Raw genomic sequence first — 26,382 nt, 5'->3', positions numbered from 1 at the left:
GCCCCCACAACTTGTGGACAACTTAAGAGTACAAGCATGTGAAGGATAAACAGAGACAAGCTTTTTTTTTTCATTTAGTGAGCCGTAGCTGCTTCTAGGACAGAAGTTTAATAATGTGAGAGAACAATTATTTGGTTAGCTTGCTCATTTCTTCGATCCTTTAGCGACCTATGCGGGCCACGGCGGAGAAAATTGCCACCATCCTAAGTTCGAGCCATCAACTCCATAACACTGATTGATAGTTGTCTTCTTTTAAGTGGCATGTCCGAACGAACTAGACAATAGTGCAAAATGACTTGGGCAAATTTGGACTTGCAAGAATTGGGTTCGTACATGTTGGCTTGCAAGCTGACAAAAAGTCCTTGTAGCTTTCTCCTGATGTAACCTCAAAGATTGCATTTTGCTGTCTTATGTGGTGCCTCAAAATCCCAGAATGCAAGATGTGTTGTCTCGAGAAAAACCAAGCATACCCCATGAACCCAACTGGAAAGTGGTGGTGTTCGAAGGAGTGCTGCTGCTGCTGCCGCTGCTGCACAGTCTTCATTGCTCATAATTAGGCCCATAACCAGGAAGCTGCCTGAATTGTTTTGAATGTTACCTTGAACACTAAACAAGACCCGCGTGGCTAAGCTGAATAAACAAATCCATTGATGCACATGCACTAAAAGGGCTCCTTTGCCTTAGTTTAATCACAGCTTTTGACGTTTATACATAACATGAAGCTACCGCAAATGCTTTATCGATGAATTTGATCGAAGCCTCGTGGCGAAGGACCACACAAGCATGAACAAAAGTTATATGCGATACCTGACTGATCAGATTTTCTGCATTTGTCTTGGAGTTTTTTTTTCGATATCATAGGTGAAAAAAAATATTTTATAAACTAGTATAGTTAAAAACATTAAAAAAACATTTCAAATTTTTTTATTTTAATCAGATTAAAAAAATAGATAATTATAGTAAACGGATACAAATTTTTAAAGAAACAACAATCACGGTATCTTGAAAAATAACCATTTTCAAGAGTGGAAAAACAATGATACATGAAAAGGAGCCCATGAAGAGAATTAAAAAATAAGGATCAATTAGAAAAGATAACATATGAAAAATCAGAATTAAATAATGAAAATTAAAAATAGATAAAAATTTTACATAAAGATCAAAAAAATAAGAACCGGAGTTGAAATGTCAACAATAAAAAGAATCAACCTATATTTTTCAAGAAAGTATAAAGAAAAAAAAATCCACTAATGATAAATCATCTCGTTACCGCTGACACGCGTCACATTAAGGGTTTGTTTGGCAGTGTGGTTGCGGTTGCTTTTCAAATAGTTTTTTGTGCCAAAATGAATATCAATGATGTTTTTTTATTTTTTAAAAATCATTTTTGACATCAGCACATCTAAATGATTTGAAAACACTAAAAACATATTAATTTCAAGTTAATAAAAAAATAAAAAATTTTCAAAATTTGTCAAAAGCGCTTTTGAAACGCAGAAACAAACAGGGCCTAACATGAAGAGGGCATGGTGGCGTATTTAATGACATGAAAAAAAGAGAATTTTTAGCCACCAGGAAATACTACAAGTGTCGACCTAAGTGCATGGATGCCTCTCACATAGTAGTGTATGTATCGCACTTGAAAATAACAGGAAACCAAAGAGAAAAAACAAAAAGATCTTGATACTTGGCTAGAGTTTTTATATTTAAAAGGTGAACTTATAATATAATTGTAACTGTATTTAAAAATATAAAAAATATATATAAATATCCATGCGTGCTAGTTTTAAAAATATTAATTAAGAAGATAATTAGATTAATTTATTATGCTCTAAAATTATATATATAAATATATATACACACACCTAAATCAATTTTTTAATAACTAATTCACGCATGAAAGTAACAATAAAAAAGAAGGTATTTAATTTTACTTGAGATGAGCAACAACATCATTATATTATTGAGATGAATAGTAAAATATATCTACTAGCATTAAAAAAAAAAATCTTCCGTTTTAATTGTTTTGCTTTTGTCTCTTAGGGCAGCACTTAATTCTAAGGAGTACAATAATTACTGATTCATCATGAAAGAAATGGTATGTTTGGATGAGAAGAACTCAGTAAAAAACAAACATATCCTGAACAGAACTGCAACAAGGATCCCTCAAAAGGAACACCTTAAACATCACAAAAAACATATAATTTAAAGTGATTTGGTTTATTTACCACGATGAACGAGGAAAAAAGGTGTTCGAGATTCCAAGCAGTGAGCTGTCATTGCCTTTGAAAACCAGGGCGGCTTGCCTACGAATGGGTCATTAAGCAACTGGTGATAGGTGTCAAAGTGGCTTTATGTTGACTATTCTAGACCCACTAAAGAAATTGAATTGAATCTTCAGTCACCCCCCCTTTCTCCAGCTAGAAATTGACTATGACCCCGATTGGTTGCTAGGTGGTCGTTGTGATTATTAAACTGCATTTTGATCTTGATGTTCTTGAGGTTTTTTTATGTTTTTAATATGAAATGGTCAAAATCATCATAAAAAAAATAATTTAATATATTTTCAATTAAAAAACAATTATATATACATAAATACATTATATTTTCCCATGTCTTTACGAGCACATAAAGAGGTACGCGTTTATGGTTTAACATTCTGCGTGTCAATGGTATTAATACTTATTTAATAAATAAAAGTGGTTAGTGACTGAGTGAATTTTTTTTGCTGATTTGCACACACCTGTAATTAAGAGAGCAAATATTAAATTTTATGTTCTAGTTGAGCTTGAAGAATCAGGCAACATTTGAAATCTAGAGACGTTGATTCCCCCATACATTTTTTTTTATTTAAAAAAAGTTCCTAGCTATTAGTAAGAGTGAGCAAAAAAATCAAAAAACCGATTAAACTGAGAAAACCAGAAAAAAATAACTAAAAAAACCGAACCGTGAAAAAAAAACCGATTAAACCGATTAAAATTTTAAAAAACCGACTGGTTCGGTTCGGTTTGGTTTTTAAAAAAAAACAAAATTCAGTTTGATTAATTTTTTAATAAAAACCGAACCGAACCGAAACCGATCGTTTGAACCGGTTTCGATTCGGTTTCGGTTTTTTAGGACAAAAACTGAGCCAAACTGGTTTGAACATATTTTTGTCCTAAAAAACTGAAACCGAATCGAAACCAGGTCAAACGATCAGTTTCGGTTCAGTTCGGTTTAAAAAAAAAAACAATATTCAATTTAATTAATTTTTTAATAAAAACTAAATTCAACCAAAAATACTCACTACACCATATAAACCTCAGTGCAATCCGTGTCAAATTCAAGACAAGAGTTTGATACATAGAAAACAAGAATTTTAGTTGAAACCTGAGCCCATCAATAACCCAAACAAGAAATAGTCTTAGCCCATTGGCCTGCCATTTCCCTGATGGACCCATTAGCCCATCTTTATTATGGGCTAAATTATCAATTCCATTCCATCTCAACAGAGGTCAAAATTACTGGATAAATATATTCCTCCAGAGAGAGAGAGAGGGAGGGAGCATGAATGGAGGCAGCTCTTCTACTCAACCCAGATTTATGTGCTAAATCTTAAATATGAGACCCGCTTTTGAAACCGTGATGGCATTTAAAATGTTATTATGTATATGAAAAACAAACTTTGAGGAGTAAAATATTTAAAAACACGCCTCCTGTACAATAAAGAAAATGTTTCTTGTATTTCTATGTATGAGCAATTGATGACATATATGTATGTAATTGTATATCATCAAGAAATTAAATTACATTTATAAACAGAAAAGTTATACCGACTCAAAACTTAATAAATACATGTTGTTCTGACTTGTAATTCACCTTTAATTGGGCATGATTATAATGTGGTGCACTTGACACACACATATATATATTTTTTTTAGATAATTGATAATACTCGAATAAATTTTTCAAAATCATCCAAAGATAATTAAATGAGAAAAATGTCATGTCGTGTAATAACCTGCAAATTCATTAATTATTCTTGTAAAAAAATATTATTTAGTAGATATTGGATATCTAAATGAATATAAATTTTTAGATTCATATAGAGATGAAATATATTACTTGCTAGATTTTTAATAAAAGGACAACCAAGGAGACGGAAAGAAGTTTTCAATCGTGCACACTTTGAAACATGTTATATGATTGAATGTACTTTTGAAGTGTGGAAAAAAAGATGAAAAACTATGCAAAACATGCATATTTATCTTTATAAAAAACAAGTTTAAATTATAGTTCACATCAATAACACTACATAACTATATTAAAAAAAAATTAAAATGATCATGTATTTACAAAATTTGATATCCTTTCAAATTTTATTCTTCATAAGATTTTAATCAATACAGTGTCACATTTACAAAATCATATAAATTATAGATTATCTCGAATGAATGAGGTTTATAATGGGATTAAAGTAGTTTAAATGACAATGAAACTATAAATAATAATAATAATAATAACAACAATGCTTACATTATTATTTGAACCAACTTTATAATTGATATTTTTTTGCTAAAACAATACCTTAATATTGTTTTGCTATGTTTTTATGTATTAATAATCATGTTTTTATTATATAATTTAAAGTTATGAAATTATTACATATTATTTTTAATTATTTAATTATCAATATGAGTATTTTTAACCAAATAATTTAAACTGTTTTTTATCCAACTAAAATTTTAATTATATTTTTAGAATTTATTTGTTTTTATGTTTCAAAAGTATTTTTTTTAAAAATTAAATTTATTTTTATTTTTATATTTTAAATTATTTTTTTATATTTTTAGATTGTTTTAATATATTAATATTAAAAATATATTTTTAAAAATAAAAAAAATATTATTTTAATATATTTTTAAATAAAAAAATAATTTTAAAAACAATATGCATAGTAATCTCAAACGGTAAGAGTGTGTTTGGTATTGCGGTAGCTGTTGTGGTTGTGGTTTGAAAAAAGTTGTTTTATAAAAAGTACTTTTAGTTGAGGTTGGTTTGAAAAAATAGGTGTTTGGTTAAAACTGTGGTTGAAATTGAGGTTGAAGAAAAAATAGTTTTAACGTGTTTGGTTAAAAAAATGCTTTTCAAATTGAGGTTATATATATATATATATATATATTAATGATTTTTAACTTAAATATTGTAGATTTAACTACTGTTATTACATCATGAAATAAATAATATTGATATCCAATATTTTTTATTATTCCATTAAACTATATGCAATGTCATTACATACGAAATCTATCCAACAAAGACTATATTTTTCATGGTTTCTTAAGCGCGCAACAACAAAAACTGAATTTTTTAATATATGTAGTGTTATTAAATAATAAAGATTGTGATATCTTTATTATTAGAATTGCGATCAAATTCCACAAATGTTACGTCATCATGCGATATCTTTCTAATTTATGTAGTGTTATTAAATAATATTAAATACTAATTTTTCGAGTACAATACAATTTTTTAAAAAAAATTTACAGTTTCATTACAGTACGAGTAAATTTAATTTACTTTAAATTAATTTTTTTTTTAAAAAAAAAATTTGTCCACAATTAACTGTACTGGTGTTGTTCGGAAAAAAAAACTCAACCTTTTTCATTGATTTTTTTTTTTAAAAAAAAAAACTGAACATTGCAACAGTGGAGCCATGCTTCACTGTGCTGCTTCTCCATTCCTGCGGCTGGGCAGCAAAAACCAGTAAACCCTACCAAGTAAAATCAAGTTTGCTTCATTTACCAAACATCAAAATATGTGGCTGCGGGTGAACCTCACCTGCAGCCACAAAACCAAACAGCATCTTAAACTGACAGTAAAACACCGAATTTTTTCTAGCAGCAAAAACCACCACAACATTCAAAACATACACCATGTAATTGAAAATCAAAAGAATTTTACTATATTTTAAAAATATCTTGTTTTTGTGCTCTTTGTTCTATCAAAGGTTTTGTTTTCAACATAAAAACAAATCTTCTGTTTTCTCTTCATCAGATCATCGAAACGAGGTAAATGTATCCTCTCCTTTACCCAAATTGAGTTCCCATTTTAATGCCTAAAGCATGTTTATTATCTTTATTTTTTATTATATTTTCTTCTGAAATTTTTCTGTCCATGTTTTGAATTATCCGTTTATCTATAACAACCCTACAACGTTTTAGGTGCCTTTTGGCGGGTTTTGGCCATTTGGGTATCTTTTATTTTCATCAATCTTTGACTCCTTTTATGGGTTTCAAGAGTTTTTATCATTGACTGACAGATTCATTATAGTAGTTCATATAGGGACTCTCTCTCTCTTCCTCTTGCCAGTTTTAAAATGGCTAGACTGATTCTTTCATGCAAAAGTCCCTGTCTTGCAAAGACCAGCCTCTTGGGTTTGATCTCTTCTGCTCCTGTGATTACCCTTATCCCATTTTCGCATTGATTTTTATGCATAACATGCATATGTATATTATATGTGCTGGTGTTGGTAATTTAGTGTAACGCTTTGTTTGCTGAGACTGTTATGTTGTTATTGCAATGAGTTATTAGCAGCCAAAAGGAGCATAAATGTTATTTTTTTCTGTAGCCATCATTGCACCAGCTTCATTTATGCTATATCCTTAAAAGGATTTGCTTTTACCAGTAATGTGTTACAAGTGTTTTAAGTTCCTTGTTTCTATATGATTTTGAGATTTAGCTTGCTTTGAACTTTGGCTGGTGATTGTGTAATAGTTTTTTTGTAGTTTGCTCATGTATCCTTTACCGTGTTCGTTTATTTTGTGCAGCTTCAAACTATAGGCCAAGCTAGTTGCTTTCAGAATTCAGTGAGAAATATCTCGAAACACAGCGGTTTCCTCAGTTCAGAGGTTTGCATAATTTTTCCATTCCGCTTGTGACCTTGCATTTTGATAGGAAATTTATGTATGATTATTTTGGCTTCATCTCGTCCATGTATTCTAAGTTCTGCCAGTTAATGCCCTGATTCTGAAATCATAATTTTTATCCAGGCTGCCTTTTCAAGGAAGTCTTGGCTTTCATACCCAGCATTATATGTAAGTTACATCTATTGGTTTCTTCTTGTATGTCTGAACACAATTCATCCAAGCATGTACACCATATCCCTACACACTAAGGGACAAAAACAGACTTTGGTTCTTGGGAGAAGGGGGGGGGGGGCTAAAGTGCAACATTACCATTTGTGGGGTGGGGGATTGGAAGGGGCATTTTCACATGATTGTTCCAGAAACTTCTAAAAACAGGGGGGGGGGGGGGGTTGAATTTTTCTTTTGTTTTTTTTGTTAAAAAATAAATTTGCCCCCCCTCCCTTAATTCGTCCTTGCACGCACACACATCTATGTACCCTGCAAAGTGTCATGACAATTATTTAGATTTTTTTTGTGATCAATTTATTCTTCTTGGTGTTGCATGCATGCATATGAACTTATTTTGCATTCCTTGACTTTTTTTCAGAGAGATAAGCAAGGGAGAAGGAGGCTAATTTGTGCAGTCGCCACAGAACCGTTACCCAAGCAAGTTGAAGAATCCAAAATGGACACTCCAAAAGAAATATTTCTCAAGGATCACAAGTTGCCTGACTATTACTTTGATTCAGTATGGAAAAAACTTAGTCAAGTTTAAGATTTAGACTGCCAGGACTGAGAATTCTTGTATATGACTTTCATTCCTCGTGTGCTTATGTCCTTACAATGTTAGGTGGATTTGAATTTTTTGCTGGGCGAGGAGAAAACGATTGTTAGTTCAAAAATAACTGTTTTCCCCAGAGTTGATGGTAATTATTAAGACCATTCCTTTCTTCATAGAATTTGATCAGACATTACAAATGTTGTTCTTACAATAGCAGTTGTTGATACCAAAGCACCAACTAATCAAACTGTACTGTGGAACAGGTTCTTCTCCACTAGTTTTGGATGGAGCAGACTTGAAGTTGCTTTCAGTTAAAGTCAATGGCGAGGAACTGAAGGTATGTACTTTATAATACTGTTCCAAATGTTGACTTAGGCTTGTGGATTTTGCAACTGAACCATATTCCAAAGCTTTTTGCTTTTTGGATGCTGTCCTATAGGAGGTTTTGAATATGCTATACCTTTCCTTGTTATGCATTTCGCTGGTCCTAGAATGCTCACACCCAATTAGAACATTTCCTTGCCATTTTGTGATCTCTTAATCTGGCTCCTTCTTTTTTCTTTGTTTTTGGCAGAATGGAGATTATCATTTGGATTCACGCCATTTAACAATCCCATCACCACCTTCTGGTACATTTATGCTGGAAATTGTTACCGAGATATATCCCCAGAAGAACACATCATTGGAGGTACAGCATATTTTATTTCTTCCTTTCACAGATACTTCTTGTTACTGTTTTGCGATTTGAAGTTACACTGCCCTCTTTCTCTCTAGGGGCTTTACAAGTCATCTGGGAATTTTTGCACTCAATGTGAAGCAGAGGGTTTCCGCAAAATTACATTTTATCAGGTTAATTCATTGGAAAACCTTTTAATTCTGTTGAGCTTTATTACTATACAACAAGAATTTATTATTTCATTATAATTTGCTAACAGGATCGCCCTGATATAATGGCAAAATACACTGTTCGGATTGAAGCTGATAAATCTTTGTACCCAGTATTGCTGTCTAATGGAAATCTCTTGGGACAAGGAGACCTTGAGGTGACTTCATCTGTTATGCAGATTAGCCTTCTCCACCCACAAAAAAATAAAAAAAAAATCCACTATCTAATAGTTTTATTACTGCCTCTCTGGCTTGTTGCAGGGTGGTAAGCATTATGCTCTATGGGAGGATCCCTTCAAGAAACCTTGCTACTTGTTTGGGTTGGTTGCTGGACAGTTGGAGAGCAGAGACGACACATTTGTAACCTCTTCTGGTCGAAATGTGTCACTAAGAATTTGGACCCCTGCACAAGATGTACACAAGACAGCACATGCCATGTATTCGCTTAAAGCAGCCATGAAATGGGATGAGGATGTCAGTATCTTTGTCTAACCCGTTGTTTGATTATAATCTCATGGTTAATTTATTTGGGTTCTAGTGTTTAAGTATACAATGCTGTCATGTAACTCTGCGAACAGGTTTTTGGTCTTGAATATGACCTGGATCTCTTTAACATTGTTGCTGTCCCCGACTTTAACATGTAAGTTACTTTCTTTTTTTAGTAAAACGTGCTTATATAGTAACCTTTTATCTTGCTTGATCTATATAATGGTAAATAATACTTCTAGTTTTCATTCATTTAATGATTCACATGACCTTGTTTTTTATTGATTGGCAGGGGAGCCATGGAGAACAAAAGTTTGAATGTATGCCATCTGATGTTTTCTTGAGTTCATCATCATTTATATTTGTTTATTTAAACTTCTTATTAGAAGAAAAATAATTGATGATCTTATGTTTCTATCTGGATTGCCTTTTGACAGATTTTCAATTCCAAACTTGTTTTGGCATCCCCAGAAACTGCTTCAGATGCAGATTATGCTGCAATTCTTGGAGTTATTGGTCATGAGGTTGGTTATGCTATAACATAAGGAACATGTTTTTTATATCTTAAACCTTTTGTTTAATTTGGAGGAATGTATTGTTTTGACTTGAATTTATTTTTTCTTGTTTCAATCTGCAGTATTTCCACAACTGGACAGGCAACAGGTTGGATTATACTCGTCCTCTCTCTCGCTCTCTCTATTTTTTTTGAGTGTGCTCCAGTTTTTATCAAAGCTAAATTGATAACCCTCTCTTTGTGCCTGTGTTATTGCATTTCATCTTTAATATGAAGAGAAGTAAAATTTTTATTGTTGCAATATGTTTGTAGTTGATTTTGTTCTTTTGTTCATGGAGATGGATGCATTTTTTATTGTAAACTATGTACTATGCATTGGAACTTCAATGAAGTGATATCTAAATAAATGCAGAGTGACTTGTCGTGATTGGTTCCAGCTCAGCTTAAAGGAAGGTCTCACTGTATTTCGTGATCAGGTACAAGTCTCTTCTTTTCTGTATAGTAAGTGGCAATTGTATAATCACAAATAGTAACTTGTTGTTTTATTTGTGAAAATGTTTCAATATTGCTAGGAGTTTTCATCTGACATGGGGAGCCGCACTGTTAAGAGGATTGCTGATGTTTCAAGGCTTCGAATTTCTCAGTTTCCTCAGGTTATTTCTTGTCCTTTTTCATGATTTTCGAAGTGAGGTCAAGTTTGAATCTACCAGGTGTTTCAATTACTTGCACATTCTATAAGTTGATATATGCGTATGCTTTCTGCATAGTTTCACAAGGATTCTGATTTACCATGCTATGTGCAAGCACTAACAAAGCTGTTTTGTGATCATCCAGGATGCAGGTCCTATGGCTCATCCTGTGCGACCACATTCATATATCAAGGTATGAATTTACCTAATACGTTTTCTTGTCAATTCTGTATCAAGCTTAATTGTTTTATTATGCACTGTATTTATGTCACTGCCTTTTTAATCTGCAGATGGACAACTTCTACACTGGTAAGTTTTTGTTGTGTGACATATTCAGTCAAAGCTTCAGAAAACACCTTACTTTCCATTGACTTGAATTTCATAATTTTTTTAAACTTTTGTGGCTGTCTTTTGGGTTCATATGGATATGGGACTTTTTGCTGCCTACGATTTGCAGTGACGGTATGGTTTGGAAATTTGTTAATTTTGTTTAGTTTTCCTCTCACTGGGTCAGTTACCTAATTGTTCATCTTTTGTTTTTTTTTTCCTTCTTCGCAGGTGTATGAAAAGGTAAGAAAAGTTTCCATCTTGTGTGTATGCAACTATGCATGCAGTGTGTGGAAAAGAAGCGATATTTATGCATTGAGTTATTAATCTTGTGTATCAGGGAGCTGAAGTTGTCAGGATGTACAAGACCTTATTAGGGAGTCAAGGTTTCAGAAAGGTAGAAACGAGAATATGTCTGAGCCCCAAACTGCGCATCCTGGAAAATTTATTATGAATTAATTTCCTATTTCAGGGCATGGATCTTTATTTTAAGAGACATGATGGTCAAGCTGTGACATGCGAAGATTTTTTTGCTGCCATGCGAGATGCAAATGATGCAGATTTCGCTAATTTCTTACAATGGTATTTGATCTGTCTTTTATTTTGTTCGATTTGCCCTCTGCTTTCTTTCCCCTTATGCTTAGCTTGGAAGGCAATAAAATTACAGGTATTCCCAAGCTGGTACCCCTCTGGTGAAAGTTACTTCATCTTATGATGCTGCAGCTCATACTTTCACCTTAAAGTTCAGGTATACATGCTAAGAACTTTCGTGTGAGAGTCATATTCTTCATTTATTGGTCTTTTGGTATGACTAACAACTCTGAATGTGGATATTCCACAGTCAAGAAGTACCACCCACTCCAGGGCAGCCAGTTAAAGAACCCATGTTCATTCCTGTGGTATCAGGGCTGCTGGATCCAAGTGGCAAGGACATGCCACTCTCCTCTGTGTATCATGATGGGGCATTACGGTCCATTGCAAACAACAGCGAACCAGCCTATAGTACAATTCTTAGAGTAACCAAGGTGAGAGCATAGTTATGAACCCATGCTTGCTTTATCTTTGTCTGTTTTAGCTGTTTTTTCCTTCGATATCTTGTTAACTGTAGTTGCTTTTCAATGTTCTATATCCACATGTTTTGCCATATTTGGCCGAGAATCAAAATTGTCTTTTCAGTTTTTCCATGGTCGACACATGTTACAAGTAATTCATATGTAATAGTGGTGTTGCTGGATCTACCATTAAGATGTTAGTTAGTAAAGTTTGATGGACTTCAGAATGACCCTGTTTCCCCCACATGTTAATCAGCACCAATTCTACTTCTTTTGTGCACCAAACTGATCTTAATTTTCACATGGAGGAAACTAAATGAAGACATATCATGTACATATTCACTTTGTTTATCCTCTAGGATATTTCAGAATAGGAAAGCAGAAACACAAGTACCTGTTGTTCACAGAGAGTTGACACTGTCTGCAAGATGCCGCCACCTCCCCCCACCACAAAAAAGAAAAGGAAAAAGAAAGAAACTTATGATGTGAAATGACCCATTGATGCTAATTATCATGATTTTTATTTCTCAAGGAAAAGAAAAGGAATTTGTACCACATCAATTTTAATAATAAAAAGTGCATTTGCTGCTGGTGCTGAGCAGAAAGAGGAAGAATTTGTCTTCTCCGATATACATGAACGGCCAGTACCTTCTCTATTGCGGGGTTTCAGCGCTCCAGTCCGTCTTGAATCTGATCTCTCTGATAGTGATCTATTTTTCCTCCTTGCTCATGATTCAGATGACTTCAACCGGTTCGACTTTCTTTAAGCATTTGCACCATTTTTTTTTACATTCAAACGACTGGTGGAGAGGTTTTTGTATACCTTTCATTTTTCTTTTTTCTTAGTTGGGAGGCTGGACAAGTCTTAGCAAGGAAGCTGATGCTCAGCTTAGTTGTTGATTTCCAACAAGGGAAACCTTTGGTTCTGAACCCAAAGTTTGTGCAAGGGCTAAGAAGCATACTTTGTGACTCAAGTTTGGATAAGGTACAACCAGTGTATTTTCCTCATCCACCTCCTCCCTTTTGTGGGGTGCAAGGAGGTGGTAGAAAATTTGTGCACTGAAGGTACTTAGAAGATGTATCAGTGGGACTTATATTGGTCCCTTTTATTTTCCAGGAATTTATTGCAAAGGCAATAACTCTACCAGGTGAAGGAGAAATAATGGACATGATGGAAGTTGCAGATCCTGATGCTGTTCATGCTGTTCGATCTTTCATCAGGAAGCAGCTTGCTTCTGAACTGAAAGCAGATTTTCTAAGCTTGGTATGGCAGTCACCCGGGGTTTAATTTTATTCACATTTCATGTCTCCACTTCTTGATTAATCACTGGGTGAATGATTGTGTCATACTTACAGGTTGAGAACAATAGGAGCTCAGAAGAGTATGTCTTTAACTATCCTAATATGGCCAGGCGTGCTCTGAAGAATATTGCTCTTGGTCCGTGTTTCTTGGCATCATAATGTTTAAAGTTTCTATATTGTTGTATTAAAACTACTAATTTTGCTAGTTATTTGTGTCTCTTCCTCCATTTTCAGCATATCTTGCATCACTCGAAGACCAGGAGTTAACTGAGCTTGCACTACATGAGTACAAAACTGCCACAAATATGACTGAGCAATTTGCAGCTTTGGCCGCCATAGCCCAGAATCCTGGGAAAATTCATGATGAAGTACTGGCTGACTTCTACACCAAGTGGCGGGATGACTTTTTGGTAAATTTCTTATTGGGTTCTCTTTATTGCTTGAAACGCATTTCACATGTTCTGTTGCTCCCTGTTTCATCAAAGAATGAACGTGTTCAGTAAACAATGACTTCCACAAGGATTCTGCGTACTGTCTTTGGAAGCCATTGCAAGGAACAGAGCTTCAAAATAATTTTGTTTTTTCTTGTTGGATAATCTGTTCTCTCTCTGTCAGGTTGTGAATAAATGGTTTGCTCTTCAAGCCATGTCCGATGTTCCTGGTAATGTTGAAAATGTTCGCAACCTCTTAAGTCATCCAGCATATGATTTGCGCAATCCAAACAAGGTATGCAATCATCAAATATCATTTTATGCTTAGTTGCTTGTCAAAATTTTGAAGGTTTGATTGAAGCTAAACCTTTCTGTGATGTACAGGTGTACTCACTCATTGGAGGATTCTGCAGCTCTCCTGTGAATTTCCATGCAAAGGATGGGTCAGGGTACAAGTTCTTGGGAGAGATTGTGGTGCAACTGGACAAAATTAATCCTCAGGTCTGTTTTTATTACATCCATGAATTAGGAATTTAATTGCTATTATCACCATGCACGGAGGTTTAATAATTTTTTGTTGCCTTTTTATTAACCTCTGTGGATTTCAGGTGGCCTCCCGCATGGTGTCAGCCTTCTCAAGATGGAGACGTTATGATGAAACCCGACAAAACCTCGCCAAGGTAAGCAGCTGGTGCCCTATTTGCTGTGGATGACACTCTTATAACCAGCCGCAAGTTCTGTCGTTGCATGCCTTTGACATACCAGATCTGTTCTCTGTTAATTTATATCCAAATCGGCATGGTTTAATGCAGGCACAGCTGGAGATGATCGTGTCTGCCAATGGTCTGTCGGAGAATGTATTTGAGATCGCCTCAAAATGCTTAGCTGCTTAAATGCCTAAAATTTGCAGGTTGCAGGTGTTTGCCATCAGTGCTTGCTATAGTAATATAAGAAAATAAGTACGGCACATCTGCAAGATCACCATGATAACCATGTTTTGTCCTTTTTATGTCTCTTCTGTCGAGGAGAGACAGGATTCAATAAATTTTGAAACATCTTTACATGAAATAATTCACAAATTTTTCTTCTTGGGGATAAGTTATTACCTCCGAGATATAAGTATATTTTATTTGATGCACCGACCTACGAGATGCCTACCTCATCTAATACAGAGGTCCAATAATGAATCTAAATCTTGACCTAAACCCCTTGTCCGAAAAGATTTACTTGCATCATCGTCGATAAACACGAATCTAATACAAGGAGGAAGACTTGTCAAGGGGAAAGTTCTGCAGGGCCAAACTTTAGTCAACCACTACATGCTTATTATCGCCAGAAAATTATTTCAGTACTGTGAAATTACATTACGTGCATGGCACACTTTGTTAGGTTCTTAATACTTACAAGGCAGGTTAGATAGTTGACACGTCCCAAAACGCCCACGTTTCGCTTGTCGTCCACAATCTATGACAGATGATGCAAATCTTAACCCCATCGTCTGTCGTCCATCAGCAACAACAGTCAAGAATAGCGAGGTGGAACGTCATGCCATGTGATTATAACACGAAGAGCAACCTAATTTGACCAAAAATATTTCCCTAATTCACTATCCCAAAAATCACGATCAATTAATGGAATCCAATCATTTAATATAAAAGAAAATGAGACTTTTTGTATTTTCGAGTTTAGTATTTCCCTATTACCATTCGATCCAAATATGAAGTTGCTTGTAATAATCTTAATAACAATAAGATATTCATGCATGCTCATTGCAAGCAAATAGGAGATGAGTCATAGGATAAACTAGATTTTACATCGCTTGATTCTCAAAGATAATTGTTATTTAATTATAGAATAATTAAAATAAATACAACCATGATAGCCTACTTTTTTTATCTTGTTGTTTACTTTGAGGTTGTTTGGGTTTGCCGTGCAATTCACGTCCCATGATTTTTAAAAATATTTTTTATATTTTTAAATTGTTTTGATGTGCTGATGTTAAAAATAATTTTTAAAAAATAAAAAAATATATATCTTAATGTAATTTTAAATAAAAAAAATACTTTAAAAAACAACAACTAGAAAACTCCTAAACACCCTATTTTTCTAATAGAAAATGAGCTCATTAATCTTTGTTTTGGTGACCACTGTGAAGGTCAAAGGGGTAGTAGTTATCCCTTAGATCTGTGGTTACGTTGGTTGTTGAAAAGTAGCTAGATTTGGAGAAGACGAGGAAATTTTTGATAGCTCTAGCTAGACCTCCATTAATATACTCTTTATTGAATCATTAATGGAAACCTTGAAAGATATCTTACGACTAAATGATATTTCATATTACGACGAAGGAATTATGAGAATTTTCTTTAAATCCTGATGGCCTAAACGACGGCATATCTTTGACAATTACGACAAATCCTTTATCCCCCCCCATACACGCTAACCTCTCAAGATCATCCTCTCAATTTTAACCACAGAAAGTAGACGAGTCTTGGGGGATCATAACTAGGGTAAAAGTAACACTGCTACATTTTTCTCTTTGGTCAAATAGATTTTCAACCTTTTTTTACCTAAAAAGCACATCGCTCTTTGAATTATTGTTTAATTTAATTCCCCCTCGTTTCTCCTTGCATCATCCAAGGAAACGGACAAAAGGCAAGACAAGAGTGTGGGATACTACAAGATCAACTGATGATTTTACCTTCATTTGACCCAGTGGGTTGACATATGGATGCCATCATCATCATTGCCTCCAAGATGCAAGGTGATTGGTGCCGCCAGGTATCATCATGACATGACCTAGTTCGTTTGATTTAGAATAGATTCTAAGTTTAATTCTCCTTAAACCTTTTTTCTTGTTTAGTATCGAACTTTTCTAGATTGTGATTACTTGATTTAATTTAACCTTAGTTAAGCACGTACTAGGAAGTGTCACGAAAAAAGCCTAGCTACTAGAAGCTTATTAATTGTGTGAATCACCTTTTATATGTATCAATCACTATTTTCACAAGGATGATGTAGAAAGTGGCTTTCCTTACAGACAGAACCCCAAGAACCTTCAAATGATTTTAGGTTTTTCTTACATGAAGTAGAAGATTTTTGACAGCAAAACTGTAGGAGAAAACAACTAACTTACAACAACAAAGTAAATACTCATAGCCCTACAGTGCATGCTAGAAATTGTTTGATCATATTGTTTTCGTTCTGATTTTGATTTTTTTTTTGTGTTTGAGAAATTGAAGACAATATATGAAAACTTGTTCTTGTTTTTCATTTTCAATACATAAGAACAAGCAGCAACATTTGAAAATTTTAGAAAATAAAAAAGTGGTTCTTAAAGGTTATTTTCAAAACTTGCTTTTACACTATTAACCTATGATTTAAGATTTAGGTTGTGGTTTGGCTAGGATATGAATGGGTTCGCGGTGCTAAAGAGTCAAACTGTGCTCAAGGGTTGGACCGAGATTAAAAGGTTGTTTGGAAATATATGTACGTAGTTCAGTTGTTTTTTAAAGTGTTTTTTACTCGAAAATACATTAAAATAATATTTTTTTAGTTTTTAAAAATTATTTTTAACATCAACGTATCAAAATGATATAAAACATCAAAAAATATTAATTTAAAGTAAAATAAATAAAAAAATAAAAATATTTAAAAATATTTTTAAAATACAAAAATAAACAAACAGAGTATAAGTTTCAAATGTTAGGGTCGGGCTATGATAAGTTTAGATCATGTTTGAGACAAACCAGAAATAGTGAGGATTACGTTGGGTTTAGAACACCTATGTTAAGACGCGATATTTGGAGTCAAAATCAAGGCATCCTGTGTATCAAGATTTGTGTGGTTGAGGATTGAATGAAAAGTAAAATTATACCGTTGACTTTGGATAAAGTATTTATTTCAATATAAAAAAATAGAAAAGACTTGTTCCATCAATCAAGTTTCTAGTTTTTTAAAAAACTGAAACAAATTAAAATCGAAAAAAAAGAAAAAACTACAATTATATCAAACGGCTTTAGTGATCCGTAGATGATATGTAAGAGCTACCTTTGACAAGTAAGTATATATATTTATTGCAATATGTGTGTGCTGAGACGATGAGATAACCCCTAGCTAGTTATAGATCAGCGATTATGCTCACCAGGCTCTCTGCTTTTTTATCTTTTTATTTTATTATTATATATATATATGGAATTATTATATATAAAGGGAGAAATTGGTATAATAATGATATCTAGAAATTAAATACGTCATCTTCCTAATTAGATGATGTGGATGCCACCATTGTAGCCTTGCTTTATACTATAATGTATAATATATTGTGGTTGTGGTGATTGAGAAATCAGATATTTTTAGGGGTTAAGACTTCAGGGAGGGAGGGAGAGCAGCCGTGCAAGTTTTGTTGAAGGGAGGCGGTAAAGGGCAAGAACTTTCGTTGAGGGAGGCGGGCCGCGGGGTATATGCACGCGCGCACCATCTAGAATATAAGTGGGATGGCCACACGTGCATTCATTTTAACAGTATATATATATATATATATATATATATATATATATATATAAACAATTACACCCTTTCCTTCCTTCCCATTCCCATTCCCATTCCAAACCATGTGCAAAGGCCAAAAGGAAACATCAGGGGAGAAAATTGGAGTGGATCACAAGGCTAAAATGGTAAAATTAGATTTAATAAATACCATAATTATTCCGTAGCAAAATACCAGAAAAGCAGAACGTCCGGTCGTCGTCGAAGAAAATTAATTGATCCCAATTGCCGTGTTTGACCTCTAAAAACCACAAGAATACTTAAAACACAGACGCAGACTCTCTCTCTCTCTTTACATACAGAATAACAGAGAGAGAGAGAGATGATAAAATTTCATAACCAAAAACTAAAGGAAGAGATAGTTTTCTAGTTTTCTTTTCATCAGTCTCTCCCCACTCGAATTTTCTCTCCTACGATTCAGTTTTCTCGCCCGAACGCAAACATTTTCCGGGAAAACAGAGAGAGGAAAGAAAATAAGCAGAGATGAGAGACGTGAATGGAGAGTCGAGAGCTGCAAACAATACTCTAGAGACTATAAACGCTGCCGCTACTGCGATCGCCTCTGCTGAGAACCGTGTGCCTCAAGCTATGGTTCAGGTAGTTGTAATTAATTTTGTTTTTAATAATCTTACAATGCTTGAGATTAGGAGTTTTAAAATAAGATCAAGTGGTGATTCCTGTGATCTTGATTTCATTTATTTAAGTTTTTCGAAGCAAAATCAAAGCAAATTTTGGTTGGATAAGGTATGTTGCTTTACATGTTGTGTTTTCTTTGTCTAGCTTTGTTTAGCAAAAACTTTTTGTTTATCTGGTTCAACTTTGTTTTTGCTAAGAGAATATATGAAAGTGCCTTTTTTTAGTTGAAATTAATCTCTCTTCTTCTTATAAATGTATCATAGACTTGGGATTATCTATAGATTAAGAGCAGAGATTTCGTGCAACTGAAAGGATTTGCGGTTTCAAGGTCCAAATAAGAGGGGAGCTGTTTGATAAAGTTATTTCGATACTCAACCAATGTGATTTGAATCAAACTAGATGTTGCTTATTACTTTTACTTTAAGCCATTTCCTGCACTTGATGACAGTTTTTCTCATTTTTTCTCTTTCTCCTAACCTGCTGCTTCAAAGAGGAATTCTTGGTTAGTAATTTCTTTATTATCGTTCTTGGATGCTTGATGATTTTTATTATTTGTATCTATATCATTATTTATCAACTCCTTTTTTTTTTCTTGTGATGGGTAGTGATCAATAAAATTTGAAGTGTTTAGGCATAATGAGCTCTGTTTATTACAGTTGCAGCAGCAGCGGAGTAATATATAAATATAAGCTATTTTTTCTCTATAGTGATTTATTGTTCGTCAATCTGTCAAAAGTAAACATAACATGTCTTGTTTTGATTCGTAATCGATGGAGTTGCTCAGTGTGTTAAAACATGCAATTCTATTCATTGGTTTCCTTCATGGTTAGTGCATGAGAGTTTCTCTGAATCTCTTATCATGAGAAATATAAAAATAACCCTGAATTGCTGGAGAGGATATTTGGTCTGATTTCATGTTCTAAATCAGTTTTCTGATGCTAGTTTTGTGTAACAGAAGCAAAGATGGAGAAGCCACTGGAGCATATATTGGTGTTTTGGATATCAGAAGAGCAAAAGGCAAATTGGGCATGCTGTCCTTTTTCCTGAATCATCAGCTCCTGGAAGTGGTGCTCCTGCGGCTGAAAATTCAGCCCAAGCACCAGAAGTCACGTTCCCCTTTGTTGCACCTCCCTCCTCCCCTGCCTCTTTCTTTCAATCAGAACCCCCTTCTGTTACACAATCACCGGCAGGTTTAGTGTCCCGCACCTCTATATCTGCTAGCATGTACTCTCCCAGTGGGCCTGCCTCTATTTTTGCTATTGGTCCTTATGCCCATGAAACCCAGTTAGTCTCACCACCTGTGTTCTCAACTTTTACCACTGAACCATCAACTGCTCCTTTCACTCCTCCTCCCGAGTCTGTCCACTTGACTACACCTTCCTCGCCTGAGGTGCCTTTCGCTCAATTAATTGACCCTACCCTGCGAAATGGTGTTACTGGTTTGAGATTCCCATTTGATTTTCAGTCTTATCAGTTTCATCCTGGAAGCTCAGTTGGCCAACTCATTTCACCTAGCTCTGGCATTTCAGGCTCAGGCACATCATCTCCTTTCCCTGATGGTGAATTTGCTGTTGGTGGTCCTCACTCTCCTGAATTCCGAATGGGTCCAAAGCTCTTGAACCTTGATAAGCTTTCCACCCGTGAATGGGGATCCTATCAAGATTCAGGGGCTCTGACTCCAGATTCTGTGAGGCACGGATCGCCCAACTTTCTCCTGCATCGTCAGTTTTCTGATGTTGCTTCACATCCTCGTTCAGAAAATGGACACGATGATGATCAAGTTGTTAATCATAGATTCTCTTTCGAGTTAAGTGTCAAAGATGCCTCAAGATGTGTGGAAGAGAAGCCAGCATGTTCTATTAAAACTGTGCCAGAATATGTGGAAAATGGAACAAAAGCTAAAGAAGAAGAGAATTATGGTGAATTGATACAAAGCTTTGAGCGTCGATCTGGTGACACATCTAATGATACACCAGAGACACCTTCAACAGATGGGGAGGCACCACAGCATCGAAAGCAACAGCCCATCACTCTTGGCTCTGTTAATGAATTTAACTTTGACAATGCTGATGAAGGAGATTCACACAACCCTAGTAGTTCGAACTGGTGGGCTAATGGAAGTGTTATTGGGAAGGAGGGTGAAACAACCAAGAACTGGTCCTTCTTCCCTATGGTGCAGTCGGATGTTAGCTAGCTAGTGCATAAATAGACCTCTTCACTCCTACTTTGTGGAGCCATGAAAGATTTTGGTCGCCGAAACCAAGCGCCATACTTACTGAAGCCAATTATAGTGATTTTTTCATCTGCCGTGGAAGGAAGGTAGACAGACCCTTAAATGAAGGCGGTTTTTGAGTCCTTCGAGACCTGAAAACAGGGGCAGATGATAGTTTTTTGGGGGTTTTTTTTAGCATGAATAGTGTATCATATACAATATTAATAAAGATTATACCATCCTTAGTCAGAAAGGGTATGACCGGTCATCTCACCAGTCATCCCTGCAACTATTGTATCTGAAGCCCAGAAAAGGCCCATCTAAGTTAACCCTCTAACTATCGGTATCGCTGGGCTAAAAGCTCTGTCATTTGTTGGCCCTTCATCACTAAACCGTGCATGGACGAACAGCTATTGATGTAGAAATGAGACACCTTCTTCTTCTTCTTCTTTTTTATGTGAAAATACTTTAATTTAACAAAACACAATCCTAGTTAAAAGATCCCGCTTGGCCTGACATTTTTTAGTATTTTTTTTTAATGATATTATTTTGAGTTTTTTTTAAAAAAAAAACAATTCAAAATTTAGGTTGATCTAAATCAAGCTTCGATCTAGATTATAATTTAACTTTCAAGTGAAGTATATAACTGAGAAAATACAAGTATAATTAAAATAATTCATTATAGTGCCAAAAAGAATATCATTATTCATGAGGATTTATTTATATTTAATGTGATAGACAAAACAGAATTTAATTTATCTATTACTGTTTTGTAATAGAGAACGAAACATAACAAAATGTAAAAGATATTTAATTTAAACTTGAGTTTTATGAAATTATTATTTAGAGAATTTCTTGTTGTTTACCTTTACGGAAATATTTTTCCCATTCATTATGGAAAAGAATTAGAGTTTCGATAGAATGGTGGCCCTTTTGCCAAAGGGACATTGTCGGAGAACAATGTCTAGCAACTCTTCGATGCACTTAGGAAAGGTCTCCGATCGAGGCTATGTTTTCTAATCCAAAAATTCACTTTCATGGCTTGAATTTTAAGCGTGGTTTTCCACTCTGTAACTATATAACAAGGAGAGGAGGAGGAGATCCCTCGCTGGAGAAGATCCTCCTCGACTAGGATACTACGTTTTCGTAAAAAATTTCCAGGTCTGGTCTTCACTGGTATTTGCTTTTTTCTCACTTACTTGGAGATGGATCAATGTTTTTTTTTTTTTTTTTTTTCATGTGCTAGTGTATTGTCTCGCTCTTTGCAGTGAATTAATATTATTATTTTTAAATATAAAAAATATTAAAAATATTTGGCAGTCATACCAGCAATAGATGACACGTCCCCTGCCGAGACAGACGAAGTGTCTTCTTTTTTCCCCATATTCCAATTACTGTGGTGGCTGGAAATTCATGGCCTATGTTCTTTTGACCCAAAAATCTCTCTCTACCTCTGAAATCCAGCAACCCCCCTCTCTCAACCATGAACAAAAAAATAATAAAAATAAATCTATGTATCAAAATGGAATTAGAAAAATTTTGAGGGACCGCAATTATATAATTTGCATAATTGTTTAAGTTGAAGGACCAAAGTGAATGTTTTCGAAATTTATGGTACGTCACTTATGTTTGCCGTGTTTTTCACTCTGATCTCCCATCTTTCAATCCCATCATTTCATAAGAATTTGAAATCAATTACTCTATTGTTTTCAAAATTTATGGTACGTCATCTATGTTTATCGTGTTTTTCATTCTGATCTCCCATCTTTCAATCCCATCATTTCATAAGAATTTGAAATCAATTGCTTTTTAAATAGAGCTTGATCGTCAAAAAACAAAGTTTGAGGATCAAACCGAAAAAAAATAAAATCCCACACATTTTAGTATATAAGTAATGCTATTTTTATTTAAACCCATGTTTAAAAGTTTATTGCATTTTTTTGTGCAACTCATATAGTTGTTCTTTTTATATTTTATTTGGTTGCTTTACTATGATCATTTATCTTAAAAGGGTAGGTCCATACACAAAGGCCCTTATTTTTTTAATTTGGTAATGGAACATATGACACATTCATCATAAACTTTCTTTTAAAAAATAAAGTGGCACGATGTATCACCTATTTTTTCTCGTATTTTGGCGATGCTGGAAAATTAGAGTTGATGAGTTTTTTATCTAAAAACTTATTTTTTAATATTTTATTTTAGCACAATGTGATTTTACCACGTAAGTTTGCAAGCATTTATTTTTATATCCAGGATATCTGGATATTGCCCTTACAACAAAGGCCATTTACTTGTGTTCGTTGGGCTAAAAGGCCTGTTATTTTGTTGCCTATTGATATATAACTGAAGATTATCATTAAAATAAAAAATATAATTTTGTGTTTTTGTTCTTACAAATTACAAGATTTATTAGCATGAACTGCTAGAGTATTGGTCAAGACACAATTCTCCTGATCTGTTTAACAGAAACAAATTTCACCAGCAAGATTACAATAGTCAAACATGTGGATTCTCACCTGTTCAACAACCATTATACCAACACGAAATGGAATTTTTATATTTTGGATCATCTTCTTCTGTCTGATTTTGTTTTGCATTGTGCCCTTTCAGCTTGTAGTCGTCACTTCCAGGATAAATCAAGTAAATGGTCTATCATCTTTCATGGCACCACTATTATTTTAATTTCAAACAAATAAAACCCTTAAACATTGAGGAAAAAAAACCCTTCTAGACACTAGCCATCAAAATAACCTTCATTGCCACTTATTTTTTAACAAATCAAAGACCAACCTTGCTTGACCTTGTATAACACAATCACCCCGGCCCCCTCCTCCACCTCCACCACTAGCCCACCATCACCTTCTCAATTTTTGGGATTTAGAGTTTCTTCTTGAAGGCATAGAAGAAAAAAATTACAAAATACAAAAGCAATGCCCACCTTTACAACAACTACCATGGCCTCTCGAAACGACAACCTAAATCTCCAGAAACTCATACTCAATCCATCAACAGGATCAAGCATAGTAACAATTAACGTCGGTGGGCAAATCTTTCAAACAACAGATCAAACTCTAACTCTAGCAGGTCCAAGTTCCCTCTTTTCCCAGCTCTCCGAGTTGACTCATCTCGGTCCCCATTTCATAGACCGAGACCCCGAGTTATTCTCTATCCTCTTATCCCTCTTAAGAACCGGAAATCTCCCTTCAAAGGCCAAGTCTTATGATCTCCAAGACCTGATTGAAGAGTCAAAGTTTTACAAGATTGAATCTTTATTGGTTAATTCTCTCTCAAACCCATCTCAATTCGACCCTTTTAACCTCCAGGAAACCCTAATCTTGCCCTTGAATAGCCGGGACACGGCGTCAGCGGTTGCTACGACACCGTATGGTACCTTGCATGTGTCTCATGGTAGCAAGATCACATCTTTTGATTGGTCATTGCAGAGAAAGTCAACGACTTTGACCCAATTCACTGCGATTGATTCTATGTTAGCGATTTCCCCAAACTTGGTGGCTACTGGGGCTACTGACTTCTCGGGGTTGCAAATTTTGGATCTTGAGAAAAAGGGTTTTGTCTTGGAGACATTGAATTGGGAAAATGTGACTAAATCGGGGTCAACAGTACAAGCAATTGGGTCATCTAATGATATGTTGTTTACGAGTTTCGAATCAAGTAGGCGAAACTCGAATTCGATTATGGTTTATGATTTAAAGACTTTTTCTCCAGTTACTGAGATTGGTCATTATGAAATATTCGGTGCTGATTTGGATTCTGCTATACCAGCCACGAAATTGAAGTGGGTAGAGAGTTATAATGTGGTAATGGCGGCAGGGTCTCACAGTGGACCGTCAGGCGTGTTAGGGAATGTGAAGTTCTGGGATATAAGGAGTGGAAATGTGGTTTGGGAATTCAAGGAAAAAGTTGATTGTTTTTCCGATATTACTGTTTCAGATAGTTTGTCATCGATTTTTAAAGTTGGGGTGAATTCTGGAGAGGTGTTTAATGCAGATTTGAGGAAGTTAGGGAGCGAGGGGCATGATTCGTGGGTTTGTTTAGGTGACGATAGGAAGGTGGGGAATGTGAGGAAAGAAGGGGTTGGGTGTAAGATTGAGGCTCATGGGAATCAAGTGTTCTGTAGTAAGGGCGGTGATATTGAGCTTTGGTCTGAGGTGGTGATGGGTTCGTTGAGGAAGAGAGAAGAGGGATTGCCAGAAAGGGTGTTTAGGAAGAATTTGATGGGGAGAGTGAAGGACATGGAAGGCTCAAGGGTTACAAATTTAGCTTTTGGAGGGAACAAAATGTTTGTGACGAGGAAGGATCGGCAGTCCGTTGAGGTTTGGCAAAGTTCTGTCAGGGGATTTTGATTTCAAAAATGGGTTTGACACTTCTGGATTAATTGTAAGACTGCACATTACTATTTGAAAGTTGGCAGTATCTTGTTTCTTTTTTGTATATTAGGGGTTTGTTGTTGTTGCTGTAGGGCATAGTTTGTTTGATAGTTGATATTTTTGTAAATGGCCTTGTATTTTAACAAGCCTCTAATTGTTTATAAATGGTTAATTGAATGAGATTTGTATGAGGTAAACAATTCGTTGTTTTCTGTTTTATTTACTTAAATTAATATGCAGATGATCACCAATGATAAGATATTTAACTGAGTTCCTTAGGTTTGAACTGCAACACAATATTGGAATGTTGGAGTTTGAATGTCTGTTTTTACCATATCAGAATCTGAAGCCATCATTATTTCTGCACTCTTATCAAAGTTGACATTAGGATTTCATCAATGATCAATTTAAAATTGCAATACCTAGCATTGTTTCAATTTCATGGAGCAACATCGCCTTGGAGGAATTTTTTCTGGCTGTACACCTTATAATTCTATAGCTAAATATGTCCACCTTTCTATGTCTATATGGCTTTATAAATCAATAATTTGATTTTTTTCTCCCCCTCTTCGTGCATCTCTCATTTCTGTTTGGAGTTCTCAACATGTAGAAAGTATTTCCTCGGTCTTTCTTAAGGAGTTTTGATGTTGAGACTTTGTTGGTTAAAGCACCACAGATTGGCTTTGGATTCCTGGTCACTTTACTATTATGGTATTACTTCTTAATGCATGTTTCACAACTACTTATTGAAGATTCTTTGATGCGTTTCTAGGGAGAGTGAAGGGTAGCATGATTGCAGAAACTCTAGGCACACCATTTGAGAGGCTGAGCACATCAAAATTGGCACATGAGCTATAGTTGGGATGATGCTAAACTATTGAATTAATCCTTATTTTTTCAGGACTAGCTTGTTACCATTTCTCAGGAATAGGTTCTACCTGAAAAAAGAACTAGGTTGTCAGACAACACACGACTTTGCTTTGTTTCAAGTGTGGATTAAGTTAAATGTTGATTCGATGTTTTCATTCTCTGGAAAGATGAATTAATTTTTGGTCGCCTTGCTCTATTCTTGAGTTGATTAATGGATCTTAATTGTGGTTACCTTCTATACCCCATCCCACCCCTCCTTGTAGTGATTGTGGATCTTAATTGTGGTTATCCTGGAACTATGATATGGTGTTTTACATTCAATGCCTTAAATTTTAAATTTGAACGGGAGCAGATCTGTTGAGAAACAGAAAGTC

General features: G+C 34.8%; 3 protein-coding genes across 3 annotated transcripts; all 3 read left to right on the top strand.

The window, feature by feature from the left end:
• The first annotated feature begins 6,312 nt into the window (after nt 1-6,312).
• LOC7458184 (puromycin-sensitive aminopeptidase) lies at nt 6,313-14,452 on the top strand. The gene is made up of 33 exons (XM_024597751.2): nt 6,313-6,436; nt 6,810-6,890; nt 7,032-7,076; nt 7,495-7,635; nt 7,738-7,813; nt 7,932-8,005; nt 8,243-8,356; nt 8,443-8,517; nt 8,604-8,711; nt 8,815-9,027; nt 9,132-9,193; nt 9,332-9,359; nt 9,477-9,563; nt 9,677-9,702; nt 9,966-10,029; nt 10,126-10,206; nt 10,388-10,435; nt 10,533-10,551; nt 10,700-10,704; nt 10,801-10,812; nt 10,910-10,966; nt 11,042-11,151; nt 11,237-11,317; nt 11,411-11,594; nt 12,224-12,372; nt 12,468-12,606; nt 12,739-12,885; nt 12,978-13,059; nt 13,158-13,333; nt 13,539-13,649; nt 13,739-13,855; nt 13,963-14,034; nt 14,167-14,452. Exons 1-33 carry the CDS (start codon nt 6,359-6,361, stop codon nt 14,245-14,247), a joined length of 2,943 nt encoding a protein of 980 aa, XP_024453519.1. The 5' UTR covers nt 6,313-6,358; the 3' UTR covers nt 14,248-14,452.
• A 3,561-nt stretch (nt 14,453-18,013) lies between these two features.
• On the top strand, nt 18,014-21,050 carry LOC7458183 (uncharacterized). Its single transcript, XM_024598296.2, has 2 exons — nt 18,014-18,496; nt 19,491-21,050. Exons 1-2 carry the CDS (start codon nt 18,383-18,385, stop codon nt 20,727-20,729), a joined length of 1,353 nt encoding a protein of 450 aa, XP_024454064.1. The 5' UTR covers nt 18,014-18,382; the 3' UTR covers nt 20,730-21,050.
• Nucleotides 21,051-23,226: 2,176 nt separating this feature from the next.
• Nucleotides 23,227-25,338, top strand: LOC7458182 (BTB/POZ domain-containing protein At5g41330). The gene has a single exon (XM_002304467.4). The coding sequence runs from the start codon at nt 23,681-23,683 to the stop codon at nt 25,112-25,114; it is 1,434 nt and encodes a 477-aa protein (XP_002304503.2). The 5' UTR covers nt 23,227-23,680; the 3' UTR covers nt 25,115-25,338.
• The last annotated feature ends 1,044 nt before the right edge of the window (nt 25,339-26,382 follow it).

The sequence above is a fragment of the Populus trichocarpa genome, chromosome 3 (genome assembly GCF_000002775.5).
Source record: "Populus trichocarpa isolate Nisqually-1 chromosome 3, P.trichocarpa_v4.1, whole genome shotgun sequence".
Taxonomy (NCBI): Eukaryota; Viridiplantae; Streptophyta; class Magnoliopsida; order Malpighiales; family Salicaceae; genus Populus; species Populus trichocarpa.
The sequence above is the reverse complement of the archived record's forward strand: the minus strand, read 5'-3'. Positions and strand labels throughout refer to the sequence as shown.

Coding starts and splice junctions, on each gene's coding strand:
- LOC7458183 (XM_024598296.2), top strand. CDS start 18,383: ATGAGAGACGTGAATGGAGAGTCGAGAGCTGCAAACAATACTCTAGAG. Junction 18,497..19,490: donor TGCCTCAAGCTATGGTTCAG/GTAGTTGTAATT, acceptor TTTGTGTAACAG/AAGCAAAGATGGAGAAGCCA.
- LOC7458182 (XM_002304467.4), top strand. CDS start 23,681: ATGCCCACCTTTACAACAACTACCATGGCCTCTCGAAACGACAACCTA.
- LOC7458184 (XM_024597751.2), top strand. CDS start 6,359: ATGGCTAGACTGATTCTTTCATGCAAAAGTCCCTGTCTTGCAAAGACC. Junction 7,814..7,931: donor TGTTTTCCCCAGAGTTGATG/GTAATTATTAAG, acceptor ACTGTGGAACAG/GTTCTTCTCCACTAGTTTTG. Junction 11,318..11,410: donor ACTTTCACCTTAAAGTTCAG/GTATACATGCTA, acceptor GATATTCCACAG/TCAAGAAGTACCACCCACTC.